General features: G+C 36.7%; 2 protein-coding genes across 2 annotated transcripts; both read right to left on the minus strand.

The window, feature by feature from the left end:
- Positions 1–518: 518 nt before the first annotated feature.
- LOC140152057 (cation channel sperm-associated protein subunit gamma 1-like) lies at positions 519–4,521 on the minus strand. Its single transcript, XM_072174357.1, has 6 exons — positions 4,517–4,521; positions 3,920–4,124; positions 3,369–3,503; positions 2,587–2,704; positions 1,778–1,884; positions 519–707 (listed from the first exon to the last, which is right to left on the minus strand). The coding sequence occupies exons 1-6, from the start codon at positions 4,519–4,521 to the stop codon at positions 519–521; spliced, it is 759 nt and encodes a 252-aa protein (XP_072030458.1).
- Positions 4,522–6,098: 1,577 nt separating this feature from the next.
- LOC140152058 (cation channel sperm-associated protein subunit gamma 1-like) lies at positions 6,099–13,626 on the minus strand. Its single transcript, XM_072174358.1, has 10 exons — positions 13,391–13,626; positions 12,357–12,703; positions 11,173–11,416; positions 9,961–10,285; positions 9,113–9,184; positions 8,684–8,815; positions 8,251–8,331; positions 7,498–7,636; positions 6,716–6,830; positions 6,099–6,113 (listed from the first exon to the last, which is right to left on the minus strand). The coding sequence occupies exons 1-10, from the start codon at positions 13,562–13,564 to the stop codon at positions 6,099–6,101; spliced, it is 1,644 nt and encodes a 547-aa protein (XP_072030459.1). The 5' UTR covers positions 13,565–13,626.
- Positions 13,627–17,841: the final 4,215 nt, after the last annotated feature.

Consider the following 17,841-nt stretch of genomic DNA (forward strand, 5'->3'; position numbering starts at 1 on the left):
CCAAAATTGTGTGACAGTATTAGGATTAAGCTATTAAAAAGCATTATTAAAAATTTGTTGTACGGAATATGTAACCTGCAAAGGGTACCTTTAGTCGGTCAGACTAGATCTGAGTCTGAACCTTTAGTGGCAAAACGGTCCAAAATCGTGTGACAGTATTAGGATTAAGCTATTAAACAGATTAAAAGAGACTATCAGGAATTTTTTGTATGGAATATGCAACCTACAAAAGGTACCTTTAGTCGGTCAGACTAGTTCTGAGATAGGTAATTAAAATGGACAAAATGCAAAGATAATAATAAGAAAATTCACTTGTTTTTCTCCATATCGTTACAATGAAAGACACAATGGTATCATTATAAAATAATTATCTTGAAAGAGTGTTTAGGAAAACATAGCACTGACTCTATGCTCTCTCATACACAGAGCCCAAAAGAGCAGCCAAAAGATGGGCACCCATTCACTATTGGAGAGTCAAAGTCAAAGTCAAAAGTCAAAATAATTTGACTTTATCTCCTTTATTTCATCTTGTTATTCTTGTCTTCAATAATGATGACATGACCTACCTGTAATTCCTCTTCATTCATATCGGTATATTGAGTGCATTTAAAGGCTGAATTCCAAGCTTGAAGTAATACTGATGCTGGGTGCAGCCTTAGTCCAGGTAGTACTTGCTGTTGAAACATGCCCTTATCTTGAATTTGCACCTTTCACATTAAAATGAGTAGGCATGAACATCATCAATACAGAAGTCAAATTGAAATAAAATACTGATATGTTAAAATAAACTATACTACAGCATACCCAGCAAACACAAAACGTTTTCGACATCATTCGCAAAAGGTTATAAAAGGTTGTCAGAACACGTTTAAATGTCGGGTTATATAAATGGTATATTAAGAGTATAAAACGTTTTCATAACCTTAAGAAACATTTTTTGATAATCTAATGCTCAGCAAACAAAAACGTTTTACAGAAAACGTTTAAATGTCGGGTTATATAAAGGGTATAAAAACGTTTTAATAACATTCCAAAAACATTCTTGAAAACTTGATACAAAACATTCTGAACAGAATGTTATTTTGGGGTTGAAAAAATATTTTGCGAAATATATTTGCCCAAAATATTTTCAATAACGTTTTAAAAACGTTTTCATGACCTTTATATAACCCGACATTTAAATGTTATTAATAGGTTTTGAAAAAACATTTTAAGAACATTTCTGTGCTTGCTGGGTTCAAATATTTTAACATAATGTTATTTAAGTATTGACACAATATTTGGCAAAAATGTTTGCAAAAATAGTTTACAATAACATTTTTTGAAAACATTTAAAAATATTGTTGTAGTGTGTTTTCATACAAAACGTTTTAAAACGTTATCATGACCTTTATATAACCCGACATTTTAATGTTATTAAAACGTTTTTACCTAAACCAAAAGCCAAAATATAACTTATTTAAAACATTTTTAAAACGTTTTTGTGTTTGCTGGGTACTTTATTCAGCCACAATGGGGCTAGGCTGGATAAGTGAACAATCCGGATAAGTGAATGATGTATAACTATGCATTTAATGGCAAGTTTCTGCCCTCAAAGGATGCTATACATAATGGTGACCCAGATCCAGTAATGTATTAGGTCAGTTGGCAAGACAGCCAATCATAGCATGTTTCTACTTTGAGCATTCGAGTGACAGGTGACATCAGACGCAACATTCCAAGTCAATCTCTGCCGGCAACTGTAGCCTAGTCATCAAGGCTTCAGCAAGTGACGTACCTGATATATAACATGGTTAGTCAAATAATTGACTATTCTAGTCACCAAGACTTCTATGAGTGCCACATCAGATACATCTATTGTCATCCACAAGCTATCTAATGGTGCTGTAGAACAATTGAGGTGAAGATGTAAATATTAACATTACATGCATTACAATGCACTCACTGCATGATTAATAATACATATTTTATTTCTTAAACATCAACTATGAAATAGTCTAGATATACTCTGGATATTTGGATATTTTGGTATGAAATACCTCACAATTGCTCCAAATCCACAGATTGTTATCTCCTTGTAGCCCCTTTTGGAATTCATATTCTATTATGAACTCATTTCATAATGAAATCAGAACGATAACCGCTGCCATCAGCAATGCCCCATTTCTCTACGCAGAGCGGTCACTGGATATGTGTAAAACTAAGGACACAGCTGGGGTGAACATGGAGAATTGTCGATAGAAAAGGGACTGCAAAGTAGTCTATAGTCCATGCACAGCTATGAAAGACCTTTGATCGCACCATGTAAACACACTAGCTCTTTGAGAAAATGCACATGATTACATGTGCCCACTGACATCACTGTCTAAAGGAAGCCAAATGGACTATAGTAAGACTGCGGCATTATGATCCACATTTTGTGACAAATATTTTGTATAGAAATTCATAGGCTGGATTTTGTAAAATAGTCCTGAACAATTTGAATTTAGGGTTATATCATACAACCACCTCTCAGTGAACATTTGATTCTGATTCCACACCTGTTGGTTAATCTAATATTGCTAATTGTATCCAGTTTGAACTCACCATTGTGTACATCTGGTAGATCAAGTGATAGATACACAGTGAAATTAAAGACACCTCCACGGTCTAGGTACACCACAGATGGAAGATCCCTATCTACATGATCATTATCCTCATAAAACTAAAACAATAAAGTATGTCATTATAAAAGTAGGAAATAGTGTTATGCACTGTGAACCAGAACAAACAATTGAGGAACAATTTATAATACAAGAGGAAACTGAATACATATCGTTATGAATTGGCAGACGGCGAATCCGGATTGACTTTTGGTAAATTCATTTTACGCATGCATCACTTTTGAATTTGAGAACAAGGGATCAATGCTTTACCTATAGAGGGCAGCATATCGAATTTTTAACGGATATCGTTGTTGACCGTACTGCGATGCACCGTTAGCTAACCCTGTATGCCGCCCTCTTTTGAGTACTTACTATGCTGTTATCATCTGATCTCCGTTAAAAAATTGATATGCTGCCCTCTATTATGTACAGCATTGATCCCTTGTTCTCAAATTCAAAAGTAATGCATGCGTAAAATGAATTTACCAAAAGCCGAATCCAGATTCGGCCGTCTGCCGAATTCATAACGATATATAACAAGAGAAAGGAACAATTTATAATTAAAACCAAAGACAAAAAAATAACAAGTGTCCGCAGATTGTAAATGCAGAATGTGAATTTTTTACACAAAGTATTCTGCAAAACCTAGAAAAGATTAAAAAATGTTCAGGTGGTTCATCTGTTTGTTTGCATGAGATTTTCGCTGCCTTCATACCAACATACCTTGCCATAATCTTCAATTGGTACATACATTCCAGATTTGACAAGTTGTGTCCTGTACAGCCACTCATAATAGTCTTTTAATACTGACTTAGAGGCTTTCCACCTGGCTACTGGATCATACAATCCAGAAATACCCTGTGCAGAAATAAAAAAAAAATAATACAAGATAAGATTCCTAAGTCTTCAGCACTTGCCAAGTTTTGTTGTAGACATTTCAGAGTAACCATACTCATGAACACAATGATAAAAAATCACGCTGACTGGCTGATCAACGATCATAACAACACGGTTGACCCATTGATTATTGGCGTATAGAAGGATGATACCTTGCCTCTTCTATGTGATCGCTGATACCCGCAATACGGAAGAATAAAAAAATTACTATAGTCATTTTTTACCAACACAAATACAAGCATGCTTGTATTATTAAATACTATTAACCTGTACAACAGAATAATGTGTTACTTTTCAAATTTGTCCAGACCTTGGTATGGCAAAAAAATGCAATACTCAACATGCTCAATGTGCAAAATTGCCTTGGTTTAACTTACTTTGGGTTTATCATTCAAACTTTCTAAAATGGCTTGATGTACTACGCCTTGATACACCATCAAGGAGTCCACTGTATGAAGCTGCACAGGATCAGCTAAACGTGGTTTGCTGAATACAAACTGCTGGATTCTTTCATTGAACTGGTTGATGCTGGTCTCAAAGAATATGGTGAGAAATGGACAAGAACTGCTGGAAGAACTGCTCCTGACCCATGTGAAAGAATATTATTGATAATTGGCATTATGAGGTGAAAACAGTGAAATTTACATCTTAAGAAACTTCCAAGATAGATGCAGGTATAAGGGTATAATTTTCACTGCTGTAAGCCAAGTGACTTCTACACAGGTAACTGAGATATAATTTACTAACAACTTGACCAATGCATGACTAACTTACAAAATCCTGCCTAGAATTCATTGGGACTCTAACTTTTTCAGGCCCAATTCATGTTCAATATAGATAAGATGGGAATTTGGGAAATAGTGTGTTTCATTGTTGAACACTGTGTGTGTACTTGTACTTGTCCCCTATCTGTCTCCTTCAGTGTATGTTGGGCAAGACATTTGTACAACAAACTTCCACTCTATACAGCATACAACATGTCTACTTTGTATAAGGTGAGGGGGGAATATAAAATACACTGTGTCTCAACCAGGGCATAACATGACTGGTATTGCATAGCAAACTGCTTTTTAGGTAAAATGCTACATGCACTTTTTCAGTCTTTTCTATGTAAAATGACATAATTGCTATACATACTCTGAACTTCACTAGGTTTTGCTATATAAAATTTCCATACAACATAAAAATTACTTGGATTATGATAACATTTGAAATGGTGTCAATAAAAAAATCTTATAACTTCTAATATAGCTGCTGATCTGTTTTAGATACTTATAGGGCATTCAACCACTTAAGAAACAAATTGATGCTGACATTGGATTATAATGCACTGAAAAAATATTCCTTTTATTGTTTCTCAAAATTTCTACTCTGGCCATCAATTGAAGCGGACCAAATTTAACATGTTTAATTTGGAAGTTACTGTTGACTGAAATTGAAATATGAAACAAAACTGTTCACCTTGAGCTGAAGTTCAATTCCTTTGTATCACTATCTTGTGCATTGATGTAATTATCATATGCCAATATATCACTGATGGGTGCTGCTCTCCGGAACACATCTACTCTACCGCTGCTTTCATTTTTGGTTGCTATCAACTAGAATTAAGTAAATGAGAAAAGATTGATTAATAAAAAGTTATATCTATTGTTGCAGTGAGAAGGAACTACTTACACTAGGCAGGGGTTCTAAATGATATTTGCTCACAGGCCACAGAGGACCAAAATGCACCTTGTTTTGCTGTTGACTGTACATTTTAGAGCTGTAAATATTTCAGAGCTGTCGGTGGGTTGCATTTGGCCTGCGGGCTGCCTATTAAGAACCCCTGACTTAAACAATTATTGATGTTGTGTTAATCAGTTGGTTGGAATAAAGTCATTAATGCCAAAAAAAACTTCAGAAAGAATTTTTGTATCAAAAAATTGAAATCAGATTAAAATGAACCCACAGAGTATAATTGACAGGTGAAAAGTGCACTTTTTGGCGCATGTTATAAGTCATTTTTGTAGAAAAAACATAAAACTGCACATGCTGTGTTTTACAGACTTACTTCAAAAAGCTGGTCACTATGGTCAAAGAATAAAGTCAGTGTGTGCTCCTCACGTCCATATTCAACCTTGTCTGATGGTCTCAAGCCTATGGTAGAGAATTGTAATGTCCATCCTGCTGATGGCCTTAGTCTGTGCAATTCTACTGTGTCACCTACGATGCCATACCATAGCTGATGGGAAAGGAATTATTTGGATTTGTGAAAGTCTTAATGAGGTGCTTATCTATGATATTAGCATTACAATAAATACATCAGATATGCAAATAGAGACATAAATCTAAATTTTCAGTTAACTGATTATATTTAGTATCAACTTAGTACATCTACTTTCCAAAAGAAACTGTCAAATCTTGTATGTGCTGTCTTCAGTAGATAGTAAAACAATGCTGTGATCTTCAGTATTTGTTAAGGGGGGGGTTCAAGAATAATCAGGTTGTAGAGATATCATATGATATAATTGTATCAAGCAGCATCTTACCTATTCAAAAATCACAAAATGAAGGAACCTACTCTGCTGCGGCCTGGATAATGATTGTAAAATTTGGACGACTATTGTTCAAATAATAGGGTGAACCTTAAAGCCATATTATGACATTTCCATAAGGAATAGAATTGTATTTTTGGGGGTATAAAATGTATGTTTTCACTGTCAGATATGTCCTCTTTTAATTTGGGCCCAAACAGACGAGGCAATACAAAGAAAATGGTTATTTAATACCAGCGCATATGTCGCCAATGCGAGCCACTCATTCAACGCGAGTCATGTCGGTTCTTTTGATATGTCACGACTGCCCGCACGCCATGTACGTACTGTGTTATGCACATTGTGTATGCGTTTGACTAATATTTCCGTCGTAATAATAAAATCTTGGCTTTTAACAAAACTACAGCATCAAGTCTTGATTTTTGCAGGGTATTGCAGTTTACTAAAGTACATAACAATCATGTAAAAAACAGAATTTTGAAAAATACTGAGGGCATCCTCCTCAGCAAATGTTATAATATGGCTTTAATTTCTATGTAAGACCATATACTAGCTTCATGATTAGACCTACGTTGGAGCATGAAGCTAATGACTAGACCTGGATACGGAGGAGGTAAATCTGACTAGCCAGCTGCTTACCTCTTGAAAGTCATTGATGAAAGCAAATGCATTGGTGTGTGACACAGAGAGGCTAAGAATCTGAGATGATGATGTATATTGTGTCAGTAGAAATATGGAAACACCACCATCTGAACTGAAAATGACAAAATGATTACCACGAGTCAATTATGCATAGATAATTATTGAAAATGAGACAAGGAATAAGTATGAAATTAATCTGTGATTTGCCACCATAATGATCTTGGCAGGGGTGTCATTCCAATTTAGATGATATTACTTTTTTTTCCAAGGATCAAATTAGAAAATGGTAACAAAAAGCCCGACAAAAAGAAGCGGCTCGAACGGGTTCGGGTTGTACACATATGGATGGACCGCCATCAAAATTGTGTGACAAAGACAGTAGAGCAAAATCAATTTGTGCAAAACCCTAGTTTTGGTCACTGTGAGCAGACTTTGGTATTCTACATCCGATAGCTTTCGCGGAATTCTCACTGATGCGCGATTGGAGTCTTAAAAATACTCTGGTATCTACAAAATAAAAAGAATAATACAATGTGAGATGAGGCAAGTCCAAGTGATGCATAATAATTAACGTTTTGAACATCCGAGAAGCATTCCAACAATGAGTAAGGGAGTCAAAGGCACCATTTCAAGGATCAAATTTGAAAAAAAAAAATGCTTCTAGTGCATCATGACTGCACTTTTGATTCTTTCTAATTTTGAGCCAATGTATCTATTTATTCTCTTACAAAATTGCTTTGAAAATAATTGACCACTATTACATGTATTTTGAAGATTACCTGTAGAGTAAATAATTTCCCCACATGAACAAATGTTGTGATACAAGACCTATGAAAGTCAGACCAGTTATATTCAAGTTGGCATCTGTAAGTGACATGGTTTCTTCAAGAGGAGCAAGCTGGATGGGATGTCCTAAGTCTGTGACAATAAACAAGTGAGTGAGTGAGTGAGTGAGTGAGTGAGTGGGAGGGTTAGGGAGGGTTAGGGAGTGAGTGGTGAGTGAGTGGGTGGGTGGATGGGGGTGTGAGTGAGTGAGTGAGTGGTGGTGGAAGTACAGGTTAGTGAGTGATTATTTGATTGACACCTGACTGAATGAAATAAATGAATGAATAAACAGAAAGTAATGCATAACAGTGATACATCTTACATTAATATGAAGCAATTGAATAAGGTGACTTAAAGCATGAACTGTCTAAAGGTCCGTTCATACTACCACCCCATTTGCGATGCGTTGATTTGCGATGCCGATATATTGATTACTTTTTGCCGCAAGTCAACGCAACTCGTCGCATTTCCAAGTTAAAATGTATTTAACTTCATTGCGATATTGCAATGCAGTGGTAGTATGAACGGACCTTTACACAAGCATGATATCATGGACACTGCACTAAGATTGGAACCTTCAACTATGTCTTCATGAGCACATAATTTCACTATCTAACATGTCTCTCATTCATTTCTTTAAATCATACTTTTTAAAGACAAAAGTAATCAAATTTCACTCTATGCAATTAGCTTAATATTTTCCTTACCACCAGTAGGAATTTGTGTTGCAGGGAAGGATGCTAACTTAGTCCAGTCACCAAAGCTAGTCACTTCACCATCAGATGTGTCTATTTATTAAAGAAAACAAAATATTGATAAAGATTAAAATAGAGATATTTTTATAAAGAATGTATTTGAGCATTTCAAAGACTCAGGGCAACGCTTCCTCATCTCCAACTTTGGCAAAAATTAGATATTGGTACCAACATTTTCAGAAAATTATGTACTGTCCAGTGACAACAAAGAAAGACACATCAATTTCTAACCCCACTATAGCCACAGACCAGTGAAACATAGCCGTATATCCATGGAGGCTGCTAGGGTGGGCAATCAAGTTTTACAGTGCACACATGTGTGACCCTCCTAACATATATCTATTGATGCAAATTTGTGGGAAGCATGTCGTTTTATTTTACTCACCCTCTATAGAGACAAGATAATATGTGGTCTTCTCATCTGTGTCTTTGACAAGCACAAGTAAGACAAATGTCCCTTTTTGAGTGCTTTTGTGTACTCCATATATTCCACCTGTCAATATGCTGCATGAAGATCCTATTTTTTAAAATATAATTAACTCAAATGTAACTAAAAATTATACAAAACTTTACAAGTAGGCAATTTTGAAGGTAAAAATAGTCAACTTATGTTTGATTCAGTCTGGTTCAAGTCCATTTTTTAGATCTTTTACCAACTTCGACTTTATCAAATTTTAAAAACATTTTCATGGTCTTTATATCACCAAACGTGTTTTTAAATGTTAGGTTAAATATTATAAAAACATTTTGACCAAAACATGTTTATCGAGTTTTAAAAACATTTTATGTTTGCAGGGATGTTAGTTGCACCCACCTGGTTGTGTAATGGCTTCACACAATGTGTCTTGGTTTCCGTCCAATACTTCTTTCAATACCAATGGTTTTCCTATAACATGGCAAAGAATGAAAACAAATGTGACAGCATCATAAAATGTGATTTTTCCCAATATTGAAATAATCTTTAAACAGTATTACCATGTTTTAAGGGGGTACTACACCCCTCGTTAAATTTGTGTCTATTTTGCATTTTTTCAAAAACTAATAACACAGTGGTAACAAAAGTTATGTATATTATAGGGGCAAGGAATCCAATTACTACACTGGAATTTCAGTGACCCAAGACAAGCGTTCGTTATTTATGATACGAAATGAGGTACCGCTAGAATGTACCTTATTTCCTATCATATATACTGAACCGCTTGTCTTGAGTCACTGAAATTTCAGTGTAGTAATTGCTTTCCTTGCCCCAATAATATACATAACTTTTGTTACCAGTGTGTTATCATTTTATGAGAAAATGCAAAATAGTCACAAATTTACCACAGGGGTGTAGTATCCCTAAACAAATTAGCTCATCATACTAAGTGCAACAACAAAAGTAGCAGATGCTTCCTCCTTTATGTTTCCACTTTAGTATTACAATTGTGTCAGGACTTAATTTGGTTCTTTCATTCACTACACCATGTCAAATATATTGTGACTCAGATATTCCTGATTTAGGGAAGGACACCCTTACTGAGGCCGATCCAGGGGTACTAGACCCTCATCAAAATAAAAAATAATGTAAAATTAGCTTATTTCTGGGTGCTGACAGCTAATGACAGCCTCTCAGACCCAGGTAATATTAGATTTTTTTTAGTTCTGGATATGCTCCTATCTTACCTGTTTGAATTGTGGCTGTCAAAACCACCTCTTTATCAGCCCGACTCTCTATTGCTAATATAACAACATGCTCAGTATAGGTGTGAGTTGTAAGTACAACCTCTTGAATGCAGTAACCTGGAAGGACTGGTGTAAGAGTGCTATAAATTGGTGATGAGGCACCACTGGTATCTTTGAGAAAGCCATAGAAACCAAAGATTTCAAAGAGACCTGCAGATGTGCTGAAGATGATGCGATCAGGAAGAGAGATTACCCGCCTGATGTGCTGTGTGGTCACTGTGGTGTCCGAGTTTTGGCAGGTAATCGTTGTAGCAGGTATGGTCATCTGAAAAGAAACATAAGTAAACATTTTGATAAGCAATGATATCAGCTACTCTGAATGTCTGGTAGGTACTTACAATACAACTAATATTTTGCTGTTTTGCAGATTGAATAGTCATGTAATCAATAATCATCTAAAAGAAGTTTGAAAGTAAACCCCCAACTCAACACCTATAGTTTCATCACCTGGTGACCAGGTTTGAGGTTAACGTGAGGCTGCATTATAGCACCTAAATTTGCTTTGTTCTAGTGCATCTTTGAAGTGTGCAGGACTTTAATAGGAGCGTATCCAGGACTAAAAAAAATCTAAAATTCTAAAAATGATGAGGGTCACTAGGAAATTTCCCCTTTTCAAATTATTATATTACCAGATACCACTTCCCAGCTCCATCACCATTATCTGTTCATAGTTTTTCCAGCCCCGGGTTTTAATCATTTGGTGGCACTGGGCAGCGGCATGACTTTAAATGACATGATTGAGGGGTAACAAGTGTCCGAACTCTGTAGGGGTGAACAGGACCTTCACCTTAGACACTTGCATGTATTAACTGTCACATGAGGGCAGTGTCTATTTAACGGATGTATGTCGCAATTGGCCCAGCAAAAATTGTTTTTGGCGAACACAAATTTGCAACGTTGTATAAATGGGCCAATTTGGGGGGAAATGCTTCATTTGGCACACCCAATTTTCAGAGAGGGTAAACACTGATGAGGTGGGGCTCAAAGGGAGCTTGGGTCCTGACTGAGGGGGAGGGGGGCTCAAACTCCCCCAGTCTCTTTCTCTCTGTTATATTTGACTACTTGTGCTAATATAGTCAGTGCTATGTTGTGTTTGGTTGAATAGAGTTCTGTTGCCTCTGTCTGAAATAGACTTCTTATTCTAGTACATACCTGGATAATTTCAAACTCCTCAAATTCTTTAGCAGTTACAATGACTTTGTTAGTTTGCCCAATTCCTCCAATAACAAGTGTGGGAGTAGCAGAAGGAATACATATAATCCTGTGTGGTTTGTCATTCAGCAAGGTAGATGTATTCAAGTCTGCTACATCTAGACGGGTTCCTAATATGCTGCCAAATTTAGTACCGCTTTCCTTTGGTATTGCTGTTTTGTATCCATCAGCATTTAGGAGATGTCTAGATGGGAGGGAAAAATACAATATACAATACCTAGAAAATGGCCAATTTCAGCAAAGTTAACTGTTTCTCCTTTAAACAGTGAGATGTGGTACATTATAAGACATTATCAATTTCTTTTGTGTCTCAGAAACCATATGATTAATGGACATTTTCAGCATTTTGTTCTATGTTTAAAGATATCCAAGGCAAAAATAAATCAATATGATAAATACTTTTGAAGTTCACAATTTATACTTTTCATTTATTATAGAAGTATAACTAAAAGGCAATTTGTTAAAATTAGATAACTTCAGACCCTCCTTATCAAATACTCTTGGAGTAATCTGTTTATATGGTGTACTTGCCCTAGAGAGAGTCAGTCCCAGGAAGTAGCAATCTCTCTGGTTCAATGGTGCACTTGCCCACGAGATATTCTGACAGCTTCTGGCCCAGGAAGTCCCACTCTCCCTGGTTTAGTGGTGTACTTGCCAAAGAGAGAGTCTGGCCCGGAAATTCACCCTCTCTCTGTTTCAATGGTGTACCTTCCCAAAAGAGAGTCAGGCCTAGGAAGTCCCACTCTCCCTGGTTTCAATGGTGTTCTGCATGCCCAGGAGAGAGTCAGACCCAGAAATTCCCACTCTCTCTGTTTCAATGGTGTACCTTCCCAAGAGAGAGTCAGGCCCAGTAATTCCCACTCTCTCTGTTTCAATGGTGTACCTGCCCAAGAGAGAGTCAGGCCCAGGAAGTCCCACTCTCTCTGTTTCAATGGTGTACCTTCCCAAGAGAGAGTCACGCCCAGGAATTCCCACTCTGACTGGTTCAATGGTGTTCCTGCCCATACATACTGTGTCATATTGAGTCCCGGTATTGAGTACCCTTAGAGATGGTCAGGTCCAGGAACTCTCACTTTCCCTTGTTCAATTATGTACATACATGTGTGATATTAGTTTTACCATACCTGGTTGGCAAGACAAGTCGATTTACAGATCCACTATCCACATTCACCTGCATCATTACTGAACACTCATCCATAACTAATGGTATCACCCACGACGGACGACACAATGAGATCCCATCGCATGCCTCCTGACTGTGTTGGTCTTTGTTTAGATCAACCAATGCTCCTATCATGGTATACTTGGTCTTGCCTCCATTGTGGCATCCATCAATGTGTAGAGGTCTATGGGTGATTGTTACTTGTGGATGTGCTCCCATGGCAACCAGTGTGCGAGCCATCTGAGATGATATTTTGTCTTTGCAGAGAATATTCAGGTGGATGAAGTAAGGGTAAGAATAGTATGTGGTCTGGAAATACAAAAAGTCAAACTGTAACAATATAAACTATCAACAAACAAGGATTCTGTGAGAGAGCACATATTTTATCCAGGGAAAGAAAACTGTATTATTTTGTTTTATTTCTTCTTTAACCTGGGACACTCAATCAGTTGGAAAAAAAAACCCAATTAATCATCTGTTCTTCTTTGAGGCCCAGGAAAACAACCAACACTTTGATCATTGGTGTCAATCCTGGGGAATGGGGGCACCCCAACTCTTTAGCAAAATGAACCACGTTTTTGTCTTTTCACCCTCTTTTTGGCCATTCAGGCTAACTGCTCCCCACACTTTTCAAAAATGTTTCATGCTGCTGACCACAGACCCTAGAAGTGGTTTATGTGCTGCCTTGATAGAAGACTAGACTGATCTGAAGGCAATCTTTATTTTGTGTATCAGATTCTCTAAATTGAGATATTTTCCAACTTTTAGGGAACTTTTAAGATTGGGAATCTTTCAACTGTTTCTGTTTTGTGAGACTGGGGTTGGTTGCAGCAGATTACAAACATTTGTTTTGGTCTCTTATTGCCTTAAATTAGTTTTTAATTTTAGAAAACAAAATCACCAAGTTAACAAAAGTTGAATTAACAATTACCAAAACAAAATCACCAAGTTAACAAAAGTTGAATTAACAATTACCAAAACAACAAACTGTCTCACCTGTTTTTCTGGTGACAGATTATTCAATTGCAATCTTTCCAGTGTTTTCTGAAGTGACACAAGGTTTCTGTCATTCTGTAAAGGAACTTCAGTCAAATCAATACTGCTACTGGATATAACTGAGACCTTCCATATACATGGATCAAAGTGATTGTTGGCTGCTGATGACACCATTATACTGTTTATGACTGTTGCCAGTACATAAAACTTTGTAGCTATACAACCCAGTGATTGCTTCATTTTCTGAAACATGGACAAATGGATGCGTTCATATTAGGCATTATTCATAAAATTTTGAAATTGAATCATTTCAGCTGAAATTGTTTTAATTGGAAAGAGATGTAAGGTATCAATCAATCATGCCTGTATTGCTTTTAAGGCACTGGCGTACACATGCACACGGAATTAGTCTTTGAGCTTGATTGCCATGATTGTCACTTGCGTCACAGCATACAAAAAATCCCCTAAAATTGCATGTTTTTGGACATTAATTCCAAAAATTAACCAAATATTCAAATTTGACTTTATTACTAATCAAATGATTAGGATTCATTTAGCTACCGGTACCGGTTTCATTCGACAAAACAGAATAATATTTTTTTAATCCAAAAAATTAGTGCTGTATTTTTCTGGAATCGGGAGTAGGCCTATTCCATGATTCAGTACCACACAGTATCAAATCTGGGTGATGGTCTAGCAGGCAATTTTGTCAATTATTTGACTGATCTTCACATACTGGTACTCCACTCTTGCGATTTATTATACGGTAGTATGCGATTTATGGAATTAAAACAATAAACCCAAAATCAAAGCTACTACCGGTATACTAGAAATTTCGATTGAACAAACAAACAAACAGATGTATGCGCTCCAACCGTGATCATCGGGTATTTCAAACTACAATGTGAATGCACAACATTGAATACAATAATTAAAATACTTACCAATCACAATTCACAAGTGAGTTGGTATGGTTGGAATCACTTCCTCATTATGTACGCAGTAGCATACGCTGCCGTACATTGCTCAGTGTACACAATTACTGTTACGTGTCAGGCTTTGTTCATTCAATTGAAATGCCAAGTAAAGTAGTATAGTTTGCCAGTAAATATAAACCTTTAAGTTCAAATTAAACTAGAGAGCATACCTCCACAATGTTGACAAGGCGAAACTCACGAAGCGTACGATAGTGGCGGTCACTGGCGGAATTATCAATGGCAATGCGTCCGGGGGCACTCCAACTTTGGAGGTGACGCGTATGTAGGGCTGTTAAGACCCCTTTTTCAGCATCGCTGTCACCCAAAGACCCCATATTTTTTACTTAACACATGCTCTGTCACCCAAAGACCCCCTATTTTTCCATTTGATCTGTCACCCAAAGACCCTTACAAGTTCAATTTGAACAGCAACTTTCATTTATCACTGATTTTGTTACTTATTTTGAAAAAACAATGAAATTTGAAGCGATTTTGAACTAGAAATTTGATTTTCGAGGTTTTTGTGGCGCTTTTTTGGCTCTCACCCAAAGATTCCATTAAAAAAAAGTCATGTTCTCACCCAATGACCCCATATTTTTTACATTTTGCTCTCACCGAATGCCCCTTAGTGCGAGAGTGCCAGCCCTACACCTATATCCATTCCATATTGAAGTGCCCCCGGCAATGACACCTAAAGTCTAACACACAAAATGCTTCACAAGCACCTTAGCCCTTATCATGCTTGTCAACATTGCGCAGGTTTGCCTACAATGCGTGCGCGCCACACAGCTCAGCGGCACGCTGCATGGTAGTATGAAACCAGCATAATTCATTTTGCAACTTAGACCTTTCACACTAGCCGACCGATCACCAATCATGTAAAAAGAACCTAGGCTATTCAAACCTGCGTCACGCGATGCTATACGCACTTTGTTTGGCAATGGATGTGCTGTTGTGTTGATGACGTAATTCAATTGTCAGGTACACAACTATGCAACATCAATGATGTAGCTAGTAATCAGCATGATCAGAAACAGACTTCATGGATCATGTTTACACCATAAACTGCACAAAATTGGGCAGTGTGAAAATTTTTTGCAAAAAGGTGTATGTTTAACAAAGGCTTTCAAAATAGGCCTTACAAAAGGTGCAATAGGCCGATAGCTATGACATAGTCCAGTCTTGTCATGCTTGTTACTTTAGAATGAAAAAAAAGGTGATTAGGCCCTAAAATGTATGAATAGCGCTAACTTGCGCCATGGGGTCATAGGCGCATTCTTGTGGCTTTTGGCGCACAAAATTATCATTCAGAGGTTGCTAAGGGGTCATTTGAACCCTTTATTTCTATTGTTTTGGATCCATTGTTTCACAAAATTTCAAATTTTTGACCCCTTGTATGAAAACCTAGCGCTACCCCTGCCTAGTGGCACCTGAAGTTAATTTTTTATTACTTCCGTGGTCCGAGCTGTGCGCCAAGCGTAGACAAGCGTACACAGTCACAGAAGCAATAAACAATCACACTGATTGGCTGATCAACGCACTTGACAACAAGCCGGTTGACCCATTGGTCTTCGGCGCGGACCACGGAAGTAATAAAAAAATTAACTTTACTTTTAATAAGAACCCCTACACTACAGTAACCCGGGATAGTAACTGGCTACATACATGCATACAGTATTATACCTTCAAATCAAATTTTAAGATTTTCTTTAAAATATTTTTTGCAGAAATCTGTTGGTAGTTGGATTTCTTGCATCATTTCCTTTCTGAAAATGTAAATCAAAATAATCTTTGTCAATCAAGCCAGGGAAGATGACGATGATTAAACTGGTGACACTACAAAGTCAAAGTGAAATGGTTGATGGAAAATATTCAGAAACTTTGTTGACATGCTGAACAAGTGGAGAGCACAGCATTATCATGTTATTATTAGGCCAAATAAAAAAATAAACATGTTTCACGTCCCCTCCCACTTCCTTTTTTGAGGTTTCCTCAAATTTATTTTTATTTTTCGAAATTCAGTTATAACTTTTCAAAAATATGTCTAGGAAGTTGGAATGCTTTCTATAGCTTTGTTAAGATACAAGAAACATTTTCAGAAGGTTTTGTGATCATTAGAGGGGTAAACTCTCAGAACAACAAATAAAAAAGGGCCTCCTCCTTTTTCCAGACATTATTGTATACGCTAAAACAGCTCTAAGTATGGGTATTTACACCAATTTTGCGATAAAAATAGAAAATAAAAAGTCCCCTCTTCCTCCTTTTTTTCGAAAACCCAGACGTGAAACATGTTTTATTTTTTACTTGGCCTTATTGTATAGCATGATATACTCCAATGTACTCTGTGCTATTATAGCAGTGGTCCGTACATCTCTGTTAACAAGAGGATAAGTGCTTATTTCGAACACTGCCAGCAATAATTAATAAGTTTCAATTCTAAATCAGTGCTTACCTTTTTTATATAATATAGTAAGCTTTCAACATGTGCATGCCTGGCTTGTTTTCACTTCAAGTTCAAAATCGAGCAAGTCGGCGATTTTTGGATGCTGGCAAAGTCGGGTTGGGCGATATTTGATACTTGATGCGGTAAATGATCAAAACAAGGCTTATTATCTAAACGGGATAATAATATCCCGAAACAATATATTTTGATATCTGCCGCACCTACGATACCTACGATTCATTCGTGGCCATAAAGGCTTGCTATACAAGAATAATCTGTAGATTCAAGATTAATATTACAGTGGCAAAAAAGCAAGCGGCATGATGACGCTTCATCACCAGCCATGTTTTGCATTTTTGTTTCTCATTTTTTCCTTCATGTTCCTGATAATCTCTGCTATTATAGGCCTAAGTGCCGTTTTTGGTCAGCTTCGTCATTTTAACATTTATTGCCGTTTTGCGCCGCACTGAATCATCGTGTGTCGTCTACAACGCGTGTTAGGCAATGTTTTTGGAACATTAGGCCGTATAAAATTAATGTTTTGGTTCTCGTCCAGAGGATTTTCATGAATTGATGAGGAGGGAGGTGTTTTTTGTTTTTTTTTTTTCAATGTAAAATTAGCATTGTCAGTAGTTTTCGGTCTTCTCCAACAGTGCTCGAGGAAAACGATGAGTAAGCCATTTTTTTTTTTTTTAAAATGTGAGATTCTGAGGGATAAACCCACTAAAAAAAAAAAAAAAGACTTGGAAGTGATGCTTGTCCTCTAATAAACTTATTTATTATGTATGAAGATTTCATAAATCATTCCAAAGTCTAAAAAATTGAAAAATCTAAAAAAAAAAAAAAAAATCTGACAAATCCCAGAAATTGAGGAGTGCAGGGAAGAGAACCCAATTATTAATTTTACACGGCCTTATTACTTTTAATGTTTTTTGCTTGCTATCTTCTGAAGATAGCATTTAGGGCCTACGAAGAAAATAATTAAATAGGCCTAGGGGGCCTACCTCCAGCGGAATCTGTTAAAAAGATCT

Source organism: Amphiura filiformis, chromosome 5 (assembly GCF_039555335.1).
Source record: "Amphiura filiformis chromosome 5, Afil_fr2py, whole genome shotgun sequence".
NCBI lineage: Eukaryota > Metazoa > Echinodermata > Ophiuroidea > Amphilepidida > Amphiuridae > Amphiura > Amphiura filiformis.

Coding starts and splice junctions, on each gene's coding strand:
- LOC140152058 (XM_072174358.1), bottom strand. CDS start 13,564: ATGGTGTCATCAGCAGCCAACAATCACTTTGATCCATGTATATGGAAG. Junction 10,286..11,172: donor AGGAGTTTGAAATTATCCAG/GTATGTACTAGA, acceptor GTTTCTTTTCAG/ATGACCATACCTGCTACAAC. Junction 8,816..9,112: donor TGAAGCCATTACACAACCAG/GTGGGTGCAACT, acceptor TTTAAAAAATAG/GATCTTCATGCAGCATATTG.
- LOC140152057 (XM_072174357.1), bottom strand. Junction 3,504..3,919: donor GTTTGAATGATAAACCCAAA/GTAAGTTAAACC, acceptor ATTTCTGCACAG/GGTATTTCTGGATTGTATGA. Junction 2,705..3,368: donor CAATTGAAGATTATGGCAAG/GTATGTTGGTAT, acceptor TTATTGTTTTAG/TTTTATGAGGATAATGATCA.